Genomic DNA, 18963 nt, shown 5'->3' on the forward strand with positions numbered 1-18963 from the left:
AAAAACTCTAATAATTTAAGAAGAGGAAGAAGAGAAGACTGTATTAAGCCTCCATCTGGAAGCACTGTTAAAACACTATAGCAATATTCAGGGGTGCTGAGTGAAGGACTGCCATATTTAAAATCATTTTTGTGGTGTAGTGGTTAAGGTGTTGGACTACGACCTTGGAAGACCAGGGTTCAAATTCCCAAACATTCATGAAGCTCACTGGGTGACCTTGGGCCAGTCACTGCCTTTTACACTCCCTATGAATAACGCTTACCATGAAAACCCTATTCATAGGGTCGCAGTAAGTTGGAATCAACTTGAAGGCAGTCCATGTCCTACAGTACTATGTACTCTTACATGGGAGTGAACCCCACTGAACATAGTGGGACTTAACTTTCTGACTCTAAATAAGCATGCTTAGAAATAAAACTTATATAGAAGTGGTGTTGTTTTGTTTATTTTTTTTTTAGGGACTGAAGGAACCGTTGCACTTTCTGAGCTATACTATCTAAGGCCACCAATTTAGGTGCTTTTACATGGGAGTAAATCCCACTGAACATAGTGGGACTTCTTCTGAACTTAAAAAAATGCATGAACAAGAATAAATAGGATACAAGAGTTTACATACATAGGAGTATACCGAACACTTAAATAGAGTTTTTTGGGAAGGGTGGGAAGGATTGCATTTGTGTGCGGGCGCCACTCCTTTCCAGAGCCACGATCTTACACGCGAGTCAATTCCGTTGAACGCAGTAGGCCTTAGTCATGCATAGAACTGCACCATTAGGCTGAAAAACCCTTTGCATGCTTACCGGGAGTAAGACAGCCAGACATACACCCCAACTCAGGGAGACGCACTTCCCGAAATTAGAGGGGGGGGTGACACGGGAGACAGATGCACCCGGATCAGGCTGTATAATACACCGTCCTGTCGACTTCTATCCAGACCTACCGCAGCCTAAGGGTGGGGGCTTTGCGCGGTTTTCGTTCCTTTACAACAATTCCCCTCCGGGGCCGATCTCCCTTCTCCTACCAGGTCGTAGGCATATCCGTCAGCCCAAATGGGAGCTGAGTTTGCAAGCTGACAAGGGATGGTTGGAGAGAGATACACACGGGGGGGGGGAGTAGACGGGGAGGCTGCTGATGTCAGAGCCAGGAGACAGTTGTGATTGGATCTAATTAGACTTTGCAGCAGCAAATAGACACGCTCCTTGCACGATCGGCTTCAAAGTGGCTGGCGGTGGGCCAAACAACTAGCGGAGGTGCAAAAAAAAAAAATTAAAAACAGAAAAGAAAAAGAAAGAAAAGTGGGCGCCGTGCAAACCCAGCCCCTGATAAAGCAAGGCGCCCGGTGAGGGAGTGGATGAGGGAAAGCGACGCCGAAAGGAAGGAGGGGACGGCGGGTTCCCGCTCAGTGTCTCCAATTTATTTATTTGAAAGAGTGCCTGTGTACCTGTTCGCGGTGCTCTCTCGGTCACCGGCGGCAGCAGCAGCTTTTCAAACATGCCAGCGCTGAAGATCGCAGGCGCTTGAACCCAGCTGGCCGAGGCGCCTAAACCGCGCAGAGCTTCTCTCTCTCTGTGTGTGTTTTATTATTATTTGTAATAATTTTTAAAAAGTCAGCGCCGACTCTGTAGACTGCTCGAAAGCAGCAGCCGCGATACAGAGGAGGGAGGGGGCGTTAAGACCATCCCTCCGCTTCCCCCCCCCTTTTCCACGACAGGCGACCGAGAAGCCACACGCGCCCCACTTGATTCTCTTGTTTACTGAACTCCCCAGCGATGACTTCCGTCCTGGGGAACAGCCGGGCTTCTGGAGCTCCGGGCAGTCAGCTGAAATGCAAGTCGAAAAGGAGGAGGAGGAGACGATCGAAGAGGAAAGGTAAGTTCTGCTTCCTTCCCTTCCCGCGAGCCGCCTCTCCTTTCCCCCTTATCCGTTTGCATCTGTTTTGCCCCTGGCTTTCTTTTCGGGGGAGGCTGCTGTGTGCGTGCGCTGACTTATTTGTGTGCGGGGAGGAGGGGATTGCCTTTTTGGCACTCTTTCTCAGATGTTGCAGCCACAGAGCATGGGGGGGGGCGTCTCAATTGTTTTGCGAGCATGCCTTTACCTCAGAAATCCCCACACTGCAGGCAGGTAAATGTTTGGAAGGCAGTGCGTGCTTCTAAAGGGGGGTATATTTACATGGGAGATTATTTCTAGAGGTCTAAAGCCAGGGTGATGTGGGGGGGAGGGGAGACTTTCCTCCCTCCCCCGCCTCCCATGTGCTGGAATCAAAATAGCCAGATTCCGCAGCGCTAGTCAAAGCATCTATAACAGGTGATTCCTTTGACCCTGTCAGAGGTAAAATGATCACATGATCCATAATGGGTGAAGTGGGGGAAAGCTGGAGTAGTCTGAGATTCCCAAAAGGAGGTTTTTCATCTTCCTTTTAAAAAAATAACAAGAACACTCTCCACTTTAGTTGATTGTGTCAGGGAAACAAGTATATAGTTTCGCTGCTGCCTAGTTTACACATGGTTGTTCATGCTCTGTTTTTTTAAAAAATGAAGGTGTGTGCATCATTACGACCCATTTGATCACATTTCACCAATCGGAATTGTATATTTAAGGGAAGGAGCACATTTTGCTATGGGGGGGATAGGCATGGAGTGAAATAAAGATAGGAGCCCAGATTGGTGACATTTCTAAGCCTTGTTGTTAATCATTTTTGCCAAGGTTTGTTGTGTTTTTAAAGTTAGGAGGGGTATTAATGCTGGTCCAGTTCTCTCAAGGACCAGCATTCTATAAATGGTAGAGGAATAATTATCCTAATCCAAAAAAGATAAAGGAGTGAATCTTCCGGATGTCATAAAAAGCTGAAAGTCTGCCTGAGATTAAAGGTTTCCCAAAACTGGCCTGTTTCCTCATAAAGGAAGGATGAGATGTTGCCAGCACATTGCTAATGCTGTCTCCACAGTTACCATTAAAGACAGTGTGAAATAATAGTTGAAAGTCAAATGACAAGCGCAAAGTAAGCCAGAGCCTCACTCAGTGAAGTACATTCTGCTGCAAAGGTGCTCAATCGAAAGTCTCTTATCGAAGCAGTAAATTCCATCTAGTCTATAGTTGTCATTGTTATATAGAGACCTTGTCAGCTCATTCAGGCACTTCAAGACTGATCTTTTTTTGGAGTTGAGATGGAAATTTTTCTTCCATCTCTGAGAATGAAGCAGTTGGAATGTTAGAGGCCCAAAATATAGATTGCACAAATCAGTGTTTTAATTGCTACTCCCATGTATTTCAAGACCACAGTAGGTGTGGCTAGATAAATTTTGAGAGATGCTTGGAAGACTTGAATGAATCCAGTCTTCTTTAATTTGGTTGTTTTTATGATATGCCTTCTTTCAGTTAATATTTCCCATCACGAACCCATGAACAAATTAAACTGTCAAATACGTCTGTAGAAAGTCAAATGAATAAAAAGTGTTAGGTATGTCCTTGTAATTTGGTCTTTTGCTTTAAAAGAACAATATTATTTGTAACTTCTATTGGACAACAAACTTATGGAAGTGTCCTCAGTCTCAGAAATCGGTTTTGAAGCATCAAGTGGAGGGGGGAGCAGGAAAATGCCACATAATGTATTAATTGTTACTAAAGCTATCCAGAAGTGAAATTTCTTTCAGTTCTTAAACCTCTTGTGTTACAGACTAGTAAGCAGACACTTCATATTCTGCCTAAGATTTCACATTCTACCTGTAATGTATCTGTCATGCAGCGCTTGCATAAGTTAAGCAATGTCTGCTTTCTAGGAATTTTAAACTTAGTGGCATTCTAAATTTGTCTCTTGAAATGAATCAGTAATTCATTTCAGCCAAGATCTCTGTATTAAAATGCTTTCCATGCAAATTCCAGTGGGCCACTCTCTATTTCTAAGGCCAATATATTTGTAAAATCTGTAATGAAGATTCATTCATCCTCTGCATCTCTCTGAGTGTTACAACAGCAACAAAGGATTATTCTTGAAAAAGAGTAAGTTTGTAGAGTGTTAACTACTTCAGAGACTGATTATATGAGTATGGTATCAAGAGTTCCATGTCTTCATAACTAAGCTAAGGCATGATTAGATTGAATTGTTTAAAAGAGTTTTGTTCTGAGACTGTTACGTATCTATTTTACCTTTCGGGATGTAGTGGTAACAAGGGCTGATCTGACAAACAGTTCTCTTCCTGGACTCCCATAATTTGTAAGAAGATGCATATGAATATGTTCTGGCACTGAAAATTACATTTAAAAAAAACAAAAAACAAAAGCTCACCTGTTGATATTTGATAGTTTGGTAATAGTTTTGGAAATTGTTATTTACTGTCTTATTGCCACTAAGATAGACTAAACCATATTCTCAGGTAAGGTTAAAAAGTGGTTTATTTAGCTATAATCGTGTAAATGGCAAGTAAGAGCAGATATCTATAAATAGCATGAATGAATTATTTTTTAAAAACACATCAATATGGTGTCAAAAAACCATTAAATGCTTCTATGTCATATGATTTTTTTGGACCATGCTGGAAAATGTTGATCGGTTCCTAACGATACACGCATAATGATGCTCCAAAGCATATCTTACTGCATACTACAGATTAGTTCTACTTTTGAAGTGCAAAATACAGCCACCTATGTCTGCAGAGATGTTTATGTCCACTTCATCATGCAGACCAAAAATGCTTGGTGATTCCTTTAGAAATGTCAGCCTGGCTTTGAACAATGTAGGAAAATAAAAGGCGCATCTAAATTCACCGTTCAGCTGACAAGTGTGCATTGATTATATATGAAAAACAGAGTATTCTACCTAAAATACCCATGTGATGGATTGACATTTAATATTGCGAAGGTGTGTTGTTTATTTAACCACCAATGTGAAGCTAAAACTGTTGATACTCATTTCATAATACTGTTTTCTCATCCCCTCCCAACTTACTCTCTTGGATACCCTTACAATGAAAGGCGTTACCTTTAAAGTTTGTTTTAAAATGTACAGCCTCCGAGTATCTGCTTCTTCTTAGAAGCACTTTGCTGTTATGAATTTGCTCTGAAGGAGTTAAACCTTGATTCTGCGTTGGGTGAATTAGTTGAAAATCGGGATATATTTAGGATTAGAGTATCTGCTATGGCAGTCTCTTAACTTCTTTGTCTAATTCAGAAGTGGGATCTCTTGCCTGATTTGAAAATGTCAAAAATAATATTGTTTTCTGTTTGGGGCACGATCCAGCCAAAGTTAAGCTCTCTTAAGTCACACTGATTTCAGTGTGATACAGAAGCATACAAGTAACTTTTCTTACTATAATCAATTAGACTTAGAGGTGCTTAACCTGGGCTGTATTATATAGTTGGTGTGTGTATTGTTGGTGTCTTTTTAATAAGTGAAAAAATAACTCTGAATCATTTAGGAGACTTTAAAAAAATCAAAACATTACCAAATGCCCTTTTCACCCATTTATCATATACAAGTATCTTTCCACTTATTTTGGAATTCCAAGGCCAAGATTTAAAGTGTTTTTTAAAAATGTGTTTTTAAATTTGTATATTGGCTTTTAATGTTTTTAATTGTTGTAAGCCGCCCAGAGAGCTTTGGCTATGGGGCAGTATACAAATGCAATAAATAAGTAAATAAAATAAAATCCTATTGATTTCAATAGAATTTGCAAGGAGTAATGTGTTTAGAAACAAAGTATCACTTGCTGTCAGACAAGAACAGCCTCTTGTTCAGAGCAATTGGTAAATGTGTGATATATTGCTCCATCACTTGGATGGGGAGGTAAAAACCTTTGAATTGTAAGTAAACGTATTATTTCCAAAAATCTATTTAAAGTAAACAAGGGCCCAAATGCTAGATTTATAATTTATATAATTGTACATTTTTGTTCTCCAGCACTTTATTTTAATGTCCATTTGTGGCATGAACTGATACTAGAAAACTGGTCCAATGATTTGGAAGAATTCCCTATTGTTTATATTCAAAGCCTGGCTTTGACTTATTTTTATTTTAAAATCATGGGTCTAAAATGCAGTAAATTTTGATGAGCATACTGAGAAATGTGTTGTGCAAAATTGGGCATAAGCAATGTGAGGGTTTGTTTTAAAAAATAGCTTGTTTGGGGACAAAAGCATTTGAAAATATATAAGCAAGCATGTAAAAACTTTTAGACACCTGTTAGTAGCAAATAAGATGCCCCCCCAAATCCTTAAAATATAGTTGGCAGCTTAAAATGTTTTCTTGTTTGCTAGTTCACCAACAGCAATTAAGTTGACTCATTGTTTGCATGTGGGTTCCTGGGGTTAGACTAAAGCTGAGGCATTTGCAGTCAGAGAAGTAAACAAAGTTAGATGCTACAATATGGAAGAAGATGCAAGGTTAATGTTTGGGGAGTAGAAAGGGTTGGCAAAAAGAACAAAACGGATGAAGCAGTGTAGGTGTATGTGTGTAAGAGATGAGATTAATGAAATTTCTGTGAAAATTAATGAAATTGCAAGACCGTGTTAAGGACTGGGCTGCTGAATGCATGCGGATTACCATTGTTGCATTCTCCCCGTAATATCAAAGTAATAAATGAGTGTGTTCCATCTTGAGCTGGATTCAGGGACAAATGTTCTTTCCCACAATAGGCTGGTGTCATGCTACAGGATGTGCATCTTATTTTATCCTCTGGCAGCTTGAGAGCAAGGATTGGGATTTGGAGATCAAATTGATTAAAACTTACATTCATCTTATTTGTGCTCACTCACTCACTCACTCACTCACTCACTCACTCACACACACACACACACACACACACACACACACACATCCTTTCTGCAATCACCTCTTACTTTCTAGTGATCCATGGTAATGGTAGCAATTTGCGATGGATGAACTTAAATTTAGAATGAGGGGGAAATTATGGAATTCACAGTTCTGTGGAGTTTTGCATAAACAGCAGAGCCACCTCCTCCTAGCAAAAACTGCTGGAGAAGGCTGGATGAGTTGAAAAAGAGCAACAAAATAAGGCACCCTAATACAAAGAGGAAACTATTTGGTTAAAACTATTAATAACTATTTAGTTAAAATGTGCAATGAAGGGAATTAATTGCTTATTTGACTACTGGAACTGTTGTTTTCCATGTGGCATTTAGAAAAAACACAGAGAGGAAAAGAGGGAGAAGAAATCTGGTCATGTTCCCCTAAGAAAACCCCTGTGTTTTTGTTCCTTGACTTCTCACAATAGTGTCATCTCTTGGTGTTTCGTGTATCCAAATACAGGAAATGATTATGCACAATTTTCAAATGTGTTAGCCCTGTTGGATCAGCTGAAGTCTTGCCCCTCCACCCAGCCACGCATGCACAATTCTCTTCTTAATTGAGATGAATGGGGTATTTAAAAGACTTGGTGATGGGACTGCCTGAGTTGATACTGACATGTGTGAAATGCCTGAAAATGGTTAATGAAGGATCAAAGCGATATAAAAAAGAAATCTGTAAGGGCTTCCTTATATATTTATCAAAGGACAGACATGATTTAAAAAGAGGAAGAACTTTTTAAAGTATTTTTTTCGAGCAAGGAATATTGTGTCTCTCTGTTACCTACCCTACACCCCACCCCACGCATTCAATCTTCAATAGGTTTTATGTGTAGCACCAGGCTACCAATCAATAACAGGATGGATAGAATCACAGTTCCCATGAAGAAGACCATTGAATCTAGAATCTGCATTTTGCTTAAGTATCATGTTTCATCACCATCAAGATTCATCTACTTCCGAGCACAAATTCATACTCCATCCATGTTCTCCAGCTGCAGTTCACTGAAATAGCATTATACCTTTATAAATAGCATTATACCGTTATAGAAGAGAAATGTATATGTGGTCAGCAACTGTGAATAAGTAAATTCAAGGGAAAAAGAAATTTTCACCTAGGTCAAGCATCTCTCCCCCACCCCCCGCAAATTATCCAGGCTATGTGAATAGCAGTGAACTTTAATCGCTTTCCAGCTTCATAGCCAACTATCTCTATGGTATTGCAGGCTATTTACAAATTTGGTATGTATGTAAATTATTAGTTATCTGGGAAAAGGGAAAGCTTGATAGGCACTGATACAAAAAATGAAGTGCATGCATTCCTCCTTTATGTTATCTTTTCCTGTCTGTTTTGTCTAAAAATACTGACAACCTAGCAAATCTTGCAAAAAGCAAGTTGCAATGATGAAGTACAACAATTTGCAACAATTTCAAAGGCAGCTCACAATCATCTTGGTCATTCTGTCAAATAATATGCCTTTAGTATAAATGTATCAAATAATTTGGCAGTTTATATTGCTTGGCCTTTATAACGCCGCTAATTTATTGACAGAGTGTTGAGGAGTTTGCTTGCAGAATGTAAATGTGGTGTTAATTTCGGTTTTAAAAATGTATGGTATGTATGAAGAACAGAAACTCATCAGTCAGCTCAGTGGATAGCTTAGCAAGTTTCCTGCCTTGATCAGAAATGTTAGGTTATAGGAAGAATTGAAGGAAAAATAGCCTGGAAACGAGAGAGATTTGATAAAGTGTGGGATATGCCCTTGGCTAGAACATTTTTGGGTCAAAATTATTTTTAAAAGATTATTATAAAAATTATTATAAACTGTGTTCCTGGAAAACCCGGAACTGTCGCTACACTGATGAAATAATAAGTAGTTGTAGAGCAGTTAAACTGGGGGATCTCCTTTCTAAGGGTAGGAGAACAAAGAGAGAGTCACTGAAAAAACAATGGCCTCACTCCAAAGCTCCATTAGTTCTGGCACACATGAATAGTTCAACAGGAGGGGGGGCTGCCCCCTTCGGTCCTGGTGAATGCAACGGCAATGGAGAGAATGGAGTGCAGAAGTCTGTGTGGTTATTGGAATCCATGTTAGGTATACCAGAGCCACTGCTTTGGGATGAAGAGTATGAAACTAGGAAAGGTAAACTCTTATCTATTTACCATCAGCTTTTAATTCAAACTTTGAGATGCACTGACCCTAAAAAGGAGTAGGTAAAATTGACAACAAGGATAATAAATTTGCATATGGATAACATTAGAACAAAGCTGCAATTCAGAAGCCTTTTTTCTCAGAACATTTCTGAGATTTTTTTTTATGCTCCTCAAAATTTTTTTCTCTGAATAGACTCCATATCTTTTTGTTTTTTGGTGGTAGCCACTGTCCCCACCAAGCCCCAGAATGACACTCGGTCCAGGGCATTGGGGTAGATTCAAAATGGTGACCAGGCTGCCAGCACAATTGTGCTGCTGCTGTCACTTTCAGTAGCAAAAAGAAGAAAAGACACTGTTTTGTGGGATGGAGCAGGCTGGAGGAAACTGTGCTAATGATGAGCCCCATCCCTGGGGAACTGTTCCCGAATTCCTCCTGCCCCTGGAGAAATTTGGTGAAATGGTCCCCACAATTTCTCTACTCAAAAAAATAGGGTAGAAAATGTCAAGATGACATTCGCGCACAGCTCTAGACAGCATAGTATCTTTTGTCACTCAAGTCAATGAGCAAATAAATATTTACGGTGTGGTGTCTCAGTCGCCTTTACCAGCAGCAGACCATGACAAGGGCACTGTGCAGCTGTTTTGAGCTAGTGTAAGTCATGTGGTGCAACAGAATAGGTTGCTGTACCTTTGCCAGTGATGTGCAATGGTACAGCAATCTATGCACAATGCTGATGTGCAGCAGTGGTTTGGTGAGGAAGGGGTGGAGCTGGGATGGCAATCTCCATGGCATCCCAAAAGCATTGTGGCTAGCACTCTGATCACCCAAGACAGGGTAAGGAGGTTATCCAGTGACACTGCAACTTGGGCACTATAGTAGAGGGAGACTTCCTGTTCAAGTTGGCTTGTACATGATCAGGCCATAACGCGGCTGTCCTGTATCCGCTTTGCATGTCTATGGGATCAGAATGCTGTTTACACTGATAGACTTCATGCCTTGTAAACCAAACATATATGCTTATAAAGAAGCTTCCTGAGTATAAGCAGATTATCATAATTGTCTTCCACCATGTTTTTGCACTTGTCAAATGTCTGTAGTTGATTGGGCAGGGAGATGGCGTGATACAGCGTTCTTACAGCTGAGGAAGTTAGCAACACTTCCAGTTTCTGAGAAAGTGACCATAGCTTGTATTCTAGGGACCATGCAATTAATTCTGTGCATCCAAGTCAGCTTTGGACTTGTTTAAGAAACATGGAGGCTCCCTGCATTGTTGGCCAAAACCACTTTTAACTCTGGGGCAAATCTCCTGTGCAGAATGTAGCAGGGTATTGGGCTCTGGTGTTAAATGAGAAAAGAATAAGAAAATCAAACTGGCTGCTTGAAAGACCTGGGGAATGCCTAATGCAGCTCTGTGTCTTCTGGCCTGTGTTTCCTCCAATATTTCAAGATGTGGCTCACACTTTAGCTTGAAATGCCTCCTAACCCACTTCCATGGGAATTACCTTCTCACCCAAGCCTAAGTAAGGTGCAAGCCAATAGACTGACATTCATAATTGCCTGATTTCCAAGTCATATTCTTTCAAAACCTTGTCCATTAAAGACATTGTTATGGAGCAGAGATCTAGGAATCACGGTTGCACAAGATGCACTGCTCCTGTATGCAAATGACTTTGGAGATCTGAAATGGTAACCCAGGATGTGAAATGGCTCTAGGTCGGTGACTAGTGTCCTTTTTTGCAGTAGTACTATCTGATCTGATCCCTTCTCTGCATTTCTGCTCAGTTAAGACTGCAAACATAAGCCAGCCTGATGATCAACAAATGCTTTGAGCTTTTGGAAAGCTATGGAGAGTCTGAGCTGAGTGAAGTTCAATTTCAACATGCAGACTGCAGGTATATGTGCATTTTGTCTCCTGGAAGAGAAAGTGGTTGTAATTATTAGTGGCATCCTTGCCTCTTCAAGTCCAAATGAAACATTAGCTTACTAAGACTATTTGAAGGTGCTGTGCAGGGTGTGGGAAAGCTGAATGTGACAGACTAGATATTCCCTGCTTAGAAGTTGCAAAACATTGGTTTGGTATTTAAACTGTGAAGATCCCCCCCCCCTTATGTTTTAGGTCTCCTTGATAGAAGCAGGCAGAGTTGCTGAGATTATTTTCTAGGCAAGGCGATAATCACTGTAAGAGATAGTGACCAAATTGTGGCCAATGTCAACACAACGCAATCGTGCAATCATAAACCGTGGCCAGCTAGTCTGATTGAATGCATAAAGATAATGAATTTCCTAGACAAATTAAGCAGAATGGAAAGAATAACAATAAAAAGCTATATTTTGGATATATGTTTTCACAGAAATTTTCAGAATATGTAATTTGTAAGTGCCATAGCTAATATAGGCACAAATGTTTTATGCAACTGGAACGAATGGAAAGTGGGCAAAATTTCAACAAAATCCCTTTCTCATTTCAAGGGGTCTCTCAGAAGAGAATTCAAACTTTCATTTCTGTGCAATGTAAATATGGGCTAGTTTAAAGTAGTGGATGCAAAGTGTAGTTAAAATTTTTGCACAAAAAGGTGAACAAATTTTCATACAGACATAAAATAAAGTTTGTAAACTGATTTGGAAATGGGTCCAGCTGAATTTAAAACTGGGAAAATTGGAAACACGAAAAAACTGAAAATGGACAGATTTGTCCATCCCTCCTTCCTTTGAGCTTTGCTTTCAACTCTGACACACATGTAAATAGAAAAGTATTTCATCAACATCCGTGATGTTTTAGAGGTGAAACAAGCACAAAATTATATATCCAAATAAAGTTGCTTTTTTAAAAAAAATCTAGACTGTTTAAAATTTGAAATTGCAAATGGACAACTGCAAGTTGAGGAAAATGAATTTCACAACCTAATTATTTGGTATTCACTGATACAGATGCCATTACTGTTCTTTTCCCCCTCTGCCTGTTATTACCAGCTCTTTGGATTCTTAGTTTTATATGAATTGTGACCTGGAAGCAGAAAAAGGGACTTGGGAAACATTAGAGATCTCAATTGTTAAGCAGAACAGACAGTAATTAGATTGCACCGTAGTGCTTGCAGTTTACGTTTTAAGTTTAAAGGGGAAAGCGGGAATAAATATTCCTTAATGTCATTGACAGGGGATTTTCCCACAGCTGCAAGCCACTACACCAGACATATTGATTAATCTGTGGTGTACCATTTATTTATGCTAAGCGTCTGATGTTTGTTTCTGCAATCTGGTCTTTCAAATGCATGATAATATTTGAAGTGTTGGCATCACCCACATGCTTTTAAAGCCACATGCCAGCTAGGCTGCTTAGTTTACCTTCCTCTCTACAGTTCACACAAAAAATATGGTATGTTTCATGTGTGGTTTGAGTATAGATTCTTGACTTAAAAAAAAAATCCTCATGTAACATCACAAATTGGGGAGGGAAAGTGGTTACGCAAACATGGTCCTTGGTTACATTTGTGGATATTACATGGTACAGAAAATGATTATGGGTCTTTCTGCATTTTCACAGCATGCTGGCCACACCTTTGCAATATGATAAGAAAGGGATGTATGTGTAATGCAGGAAATTTACACTAGGAGTCATGATTATCCAAGGGTCCCAGTTTATGTCTTCTGTATATCTGCATACGTGCATACCACCAATATATCTGCACTGGTTTGAAGAGCAGGATATAAATGCATCAAATAAATAAAGGGAGAAAAATTGACAGAAAGATGTAGGTGGTGTGGAAATGTAGGGTAAAAACAGGCACACCCTCTAAAAAGAGATCTCAAAATCTTTGTTGCATTTTCTGAATTGGAAGCATTTATTTTCAGCGCAGAAATGTGTGTGCAAACTACTTCTACCTTGCTTTATGTCGAGTCTTCTTCATGAGATGTATCCAGGGCTATGAATAGATGGATGGGGGAGGAGGAAAGAATCCCACCTCCACAGATTCATCCAAAGTTGTGAACAGAACCTACACATGTGACATGTGAATGTCATGCAAGTGCTCTGTTCACAGCATTGGATCACTGCATTGTTTGGGTGGAGCAGAGCTGGGTGGCTGGCCCTAGTAGTTTGCTACCTGAGCATCCCACGCCAACACTGTTGACATGTTCCACGCGCTGCCACTCACCCAAATGATGCTGCTCCAAAGTCTTCTGAGGCTTTGCCAAAATCTTGTGGGGCATGAGAGAGGCCTATATGGCCACATTCACTCCAGACATTTATTGCACTTTAAACAGTCGTGGCTTCCCCCAAAGGATCCTGGGAAGGGTAGTTTGTGAAGGGTGTTGAGAGCTGTTAGGAGACTCCTATTCTCACAAAGCTACAACTGTCAGAGTGGCTTAACAATCAATCCCTATTTTCAGAGAACTCTGGAAATTGTAGCTTTGTGAGGGGAATAGAGGTTTCCTAACACTCAACACTTTTCATAAACTATATTTTCCAGGATTCTTCGGGGGAACCCATGACTGTTTAAAGTGGAATAAATGCAGAGCTTGGAAAAGTTACTTTTTTGAACTACAACTCCCATCAGCCCAATCTAGTGGCCATGCTGGCTGGGGCTGATGGGAGTTGTAGTTCAAAAAAGTAACTTTTCCAAGCTCTGAAAATGTCTGGTGTGAATGTGGCCTATGTCTTATTCCCTGGCAGCCAAGAGGTCTTCTGTATCTTTAAAAGTTGTGCAGGGGGAAGGGAGAATTCCACCTTGTGGTTTTTCCCATTACAGAGTTGCAAGAACACCTGCACTTGGCTGACTTTCTCTTCTCCTAAAGATACAGGATCAGTCTCAGGTCCTGAGCCTGGCAACCCTACTGGTCTCAGTCTGTCTGGTCTGGTGTTCTAGCCGTAGGCTGGCCTAGTTGGGTCCTGGTCATGCAGTGCCCAGCACAGCAGCTATTGTTGCTGGTTTTTCTGTTGGTTGGTGTTTTTTTTTTTAGTGAAGGGCCTGCTGCAGTTCAATCAAAACTGGAAAAGTGGTGCTTCGCAGCCCAGCAAGGTGGTGGTCTGCTTAACGGAGCACCCGTCCAGGTAACCACCAGTGGTGAGTTCTAGGGCTTGCAGCTCCTTGTGACCCTTCCATTTGTTTAGGCAGTCCATAGCCAGGCAGAACACTGCTGGACTGTGTGGATACACTGGTGCTGTGGTGGGGAAGCTCTCAGCGTCCTGCTGGGCTGTGGAGCATTGCTGGTGGAGCAGCCCAGTGCAGGCACGGGCAGGCAGTGATGGGGACACTCATTTCACCACCCCTCCAATCCACTGCCTGAGCCAAGAGGCTCAGTGTGGTTCATGGAAAGGCTGGCCATGGAAGGCCACGATCAAGCGTTTATATTGCAAGACACGATGTGTGAACAAGGCTTTTGCATTCATCAATGATGGCTGAAAGTGTGCAGTGTGAGCTAGGAAGTCTCGGGGCAAGTCTCATGTTCACTATAATTCTTGTAGCACTTCCAACACCCCCAGTATGGAGATAAAAACACGGGCCTGCCTCGTGGGGCTGTTGCAAAACTTACTAGGCTAATGTTCATGAACTGCTTTGGATGTTTGAAATATGTTACATAAATGCTTAATGCACTCCATGGATAAATTTGAGACCACCCTCCATGGGTGGTCTCAATTTGAGCAGCGAGGGCGAAACCTCAATGCACTTATACGTTGCGTTTTCCTTCTCCAATAGATGATTTATTGCATTTGACACCCACAAGCCTTCCTGGAAGTGTGCCTTGCATGTTGATAGAATGGTGACCAGGGTGTGAGTTATTTTAAGGTACACAGGTGTGTATGAAAGAGAGAAGGCAGTGAAAGAGACTGAGATCTGTGGGCTACCTGAAAGTCAGGAGTCTGCCATGGTGATGCTTATAAGTAGCTCTTGGCATTTAAATGCTTGAAAATAAAGTAGAAAGAGATTGTTGTGCTGGCCAGAAAAGAAACATGCACTATAGGGTTAATTGCATGGACTTTTATTATTTGAACTGTAAATGCTTGTAGGACAATGCAAGTCTTTGAGTTTCATTTTGGACTTGTTTTGACAGACAGAATGGAAAGACATTATATATACGATTGAAAAACATGTGGCCTCCAGATATTGTTGAACTACAGCTTGCATCAGTTGCAGCCATCTTGATCAATGGTTGAGGAAAATGGGAGTTGTAGGCCAAGAACGTCTGGAGGGCCTCAGGTTCCCCGTCCTTGTTATAAACTAGTTTCTGATTGAAATACTTCAGCCTTTTGTAATGTGTCTTTCTCTCTATAAATCCCATCTGTTCTCCCTAATGAAATATTCTGTGAAACTTGAAAGACAGAAGATATCATTTTTCCTACTGTGTGAAGTAAATGAAAATGCACAGAGGGCTAGACCTTCAGCTTAGTGTAAATTTGGCTTAGATAAATAGTACTATGAAAGCGTATGTGTAAGGGAGCCTGGTTTAATAACTTTCACTTCAGCCAATCTTGTAAAAATGTAAAGTGCCAGAAGCATAAGACTGGCTGTGGACGTGACACAGATGTGGAAGGAACAGGAAGCTTGGGGATCTTATGCTTCCTGTCAAGCTGTCCCCATGTCATTCAGGGTGGAGGGGGGAAATTCCATTTTAGCCACCGTGAGGAAAAATGTCACTAGGCCTCATTGTTAAAAGGCCAAAGGCCTCTGATGGACTGAAGGATCTAATGTCACCGTTTTCTGTCTATGCATAGCTGTATGGGATTATAGAATCCATTTGACACTACATTGCAGAGAGAGAGAAAAAAATAGAGAGCCAAAGTTCTTAAGGGCAGAATTAAATGCCTCTACTCATCCTTTGTCCATCCCAGCATATACAGTGCTTGAATTGTCAGGGAGCCAGAGGGCCCATGGCCCCCTTAGCTACTATTCTTAGGAAGCTGTGGGGAAATGGCTGAGGTGGGGACCCTTGTGGTTTTTATTAAGGATGCCCTGCTTTCCCACATAATTCAAACACTGTTGAGGTTTACTTGTGTGTGTTTGTGTGTGTACACTCACACAGGTCTTTGAATGTAACTAATGTATGTTAGGTACATATTTTGAAAGTCTAATATTTATAGTAAGTACTATTTTGGCAGTGGCTAGCCTTATTCAGGTACTATGCTCATGAGTAAATAGAATTAAGGGTGAGGGAGAAATTTGATTGTTTGCATTTAAAGGCAAACATATCTAATTCACACTTTACGAAACAATACTCAAACCAAAACACAGACATCCTTTTAAATTTTCACTTCTCCAGATTCTCCAGTGCGGTTCTTCAGCCAAGCAATGTGTACAAAAATGCATATACTAAAATGTGCATAAAAATGCATATGTTAGCAAAAATAACATACAAAAATGTGTTATATTAGGGAAAACTGATTTGCAAAAGTATGTATATTAGACAGACACAACTTTCATACACAAATGTGTATATTAGGAGAAATTCATACTGAAATGCTGGTGAGTTTTCATGATTACTTTTTTTTTTTTTTTACAAAAATCACAAACTGATGTGGAAACTGAAGAGTGGGAAAATGAGAAATGGAGAAACTCAGACTGACTAATTCCAGCATCCTTAAGTAGAACATATAAACAGGAACAAGCACACTAGTTATGCTATCTGATGCCATCCTCCCTGAGTTGGAGGGTAGTCATGTGTAATGGAGAGCCTGATCTACTCGTGTAGGCTCCCTGCACAATGCAGAACCCTGGAAATTGAGATTTGACATTGCATAGGACCCTCCATGAGGGCAGGAGGTTCTCCACTGCAGGTGGCTGACTCCAACTCTCAGAGGGACATAGGGACTGGGAGGGGAGGGACAGAGCCAGCACATTGGTCCTCACACATACCCTGTTTATGAGTATACTCTCCTGCAGATACTAACTCATCAGGAGGTCCATTCCGCACAATGTAGGAAGCGGACCTTTAGTATTGTGACTGACCCTTCGGAATCCCCTCCACGTAAATATTAGACAGGCACCGTCTCTGTTGTCTTTTCAGCGCCTACTGAAGACCTTCCTCTTTCAGCAAGCTTTTTAAGTAGAGACTGTATCTTAGTCTAGATGTGTACCGTATGTTTGCCATCCTGGGCTCCCTTTGGGAGGAAGGACGGGATATAAATTTAATAATGAATAAATAAATGAATAGTTTTGGTTAAATCCATTCCTTTAAAACTCACATAACAGGTAGCTGACCTAATTCTTCATTGCATTTGTTCCTGTTTCTTTAAAGGCAACTTACGCTGCTCTTCCTTAAGAGTCTGTATCTCCCCCTAAGAATTGGTTGCATAATGGCTAAGAACAAATTCCTCTTGCAAATATTTAAAATAGCACCTTGAGTAAGGGTCACTTTGCTGATTTTTTTTTAAAGAAAAGAAGGGGGTTCTGGAGGAGGTGGAATGGCTAATCTCTAAAAGTTAATTGTCATTCTGACAGTGTAAAAAGAGTAAAAAAGCAAGAACAGGAATGTTAATTTAGTAATTCCATGTGTAGTGGGGAGGTTTGTTCAACATTAATAATAAAATAAGCACATTGCAGAAGACAAATTATTTTGCCTCATTTGTTTAGACACCCAGTCTCCTAAGGCTTTGCAGAATGCTGACCTAAGGTGCATGTGGGAAGGACGCAACAGAGACTGCCTGAATCAATTACAGCTCAGTTTCCACAAATACTTGCCTAAAATATAAAAGCACTGAGAAAGCTGCTATCTTCACAGTGGGTAGTTATTAAAACAAAGTCCTGCAAATCGTCACCCCCCTCAACCCCAAACACATGCATAATTCACATAGTATAATTGTCTTTGGCTTCAACTACTCTCCATCAAAACTGTTCTTCTGTAGTTCTCCAGTGCTGGAATCCATCTCCGTAAAGCCCCGTCTTCTCTTCCCAGAAGTATTTTGCTATGACTGCAGAATGCACAAAGATGGAACAGCAGCTTCTGTTTCCAAACGCTCTTGTTCTTTTTTAGCATTATTAATATCAGTTCTCCTCATGTCCTCATAAGTTTGCAATGTAATTTAAAATTCTCACAAAAATTCATCAGCACTTTAGTGCATTTTTGTCTCAATATACACTTTTTGTGTGCATTTTTTGCCTAATATTTGTGAAATGCCCTTCTTGGTGAGGTGCCTCTGGTCCCTCACTATTTACTTTCAGAAGGAACTTAAAAACAGTCCTGTTTACCCAGGGAATTGATTGCCGATAGACACTGGCCATGGCAACCATGAAATTATTAGCTATGTAAAGGTATGTAAATCTTTTCTGATATATTTTAATTTTTAATTGTATTGTTTTATTACTTTAGTCCTTTGGTAGGAAGGGCAGTATAGAAACTTTAATAAATAAATAAATGTGCACATTTTGCATGCCATTTTATCTAACTGAATGCATTTTCATGTGCCATTTTGCATTGCAAGTCATTCGCATATTCTCCCTCTGTGTTCCTTGTGGCATTAAAAGGTGTCCTGAATCATGCGGCTGGGAAATCTCCCTGAGATAGGTCCACTAAACAGGTTGCAGACTTGGACCCTCAGGTGATGTGCAGCTGCCACTCTCTCAACTGATTTCCGACCACTGGCCTATATGCGTTTGAACATGAATAGGGGGGAAAGCATTTTGGGGGTTACAGATCACTTAAGCTAGTTTTCAGGGTGTTTGCTCCTGCTGTGCTCAGTGTGCACGAGTGCTCTGCAGAATGACAGCAGCAGCAGCAGCAACAAGCAGGTCATGGTCTAAATTTCTGACAGTGGGGAAGATGAGAGTGTGAGAAAGCAAGATACGAGGATAATAGGGATGATGATGTTGTTGTCATTATTTTCAGTCCCGTCACAGGGATGTTTGCAAATTAATTAACTAATTAAAATGGCTTACTTCAGTTGCCTTCAGCACAGGGATGGACAGACTTTGCAGGATTGACTTCGTTTTTTTACTGGAATCATGAGATCCACCAGCTAAAGCAAAAGATACACACTTAGAAATAAATAAGAGTCCTGCCACACAAACATCTATTCCAG

General features: G+C 40.7%; 1 protein-coding gene across 2 annotated transcripts in view; it reads left to right on the top strand.

Moving 5' to 3' along the window:
* The first annotated feature begins 1273 nt into the window (after window positions 1-1273).
* The window catches only part of ADARB2 (adenosine deaminase RNA specific B2 (inactive)), a 471433-nt gene continuing 453743 nt past the window's right edge, over window positions 1274-18963 (top strand). For both annotated transcript variants that reach the window (XM_061586916.1, XM_061586917.1), the window contains exon 1: window positions 1274-1869. In XM_061586916.1, coding sequence (XP_061442900.1) covers window positions 1770-1869 — 100 coding nt within the window. In that variant the 5' untranslated portion in view covers window positions 1274-1769. The remainder of the gene's footprint in view (window positions 1870-18963) is intronic.

Source organism: Rhineura floridana, chromosome 10 (genome assembly GCF_030035675.1).
Source record: "Rhineura floridana isolate rRhiFlo1 chromosome 10, rRhiFlo1.hap2, whole genome shotgun sequence".
Taxonomy (NCBI): domain Eukaryota; kingdom Metazoa; phylum Chordata; class Lepidosauria; order Squamata; family Rhineuridae; genus Rhineura; species Rhineura floridana.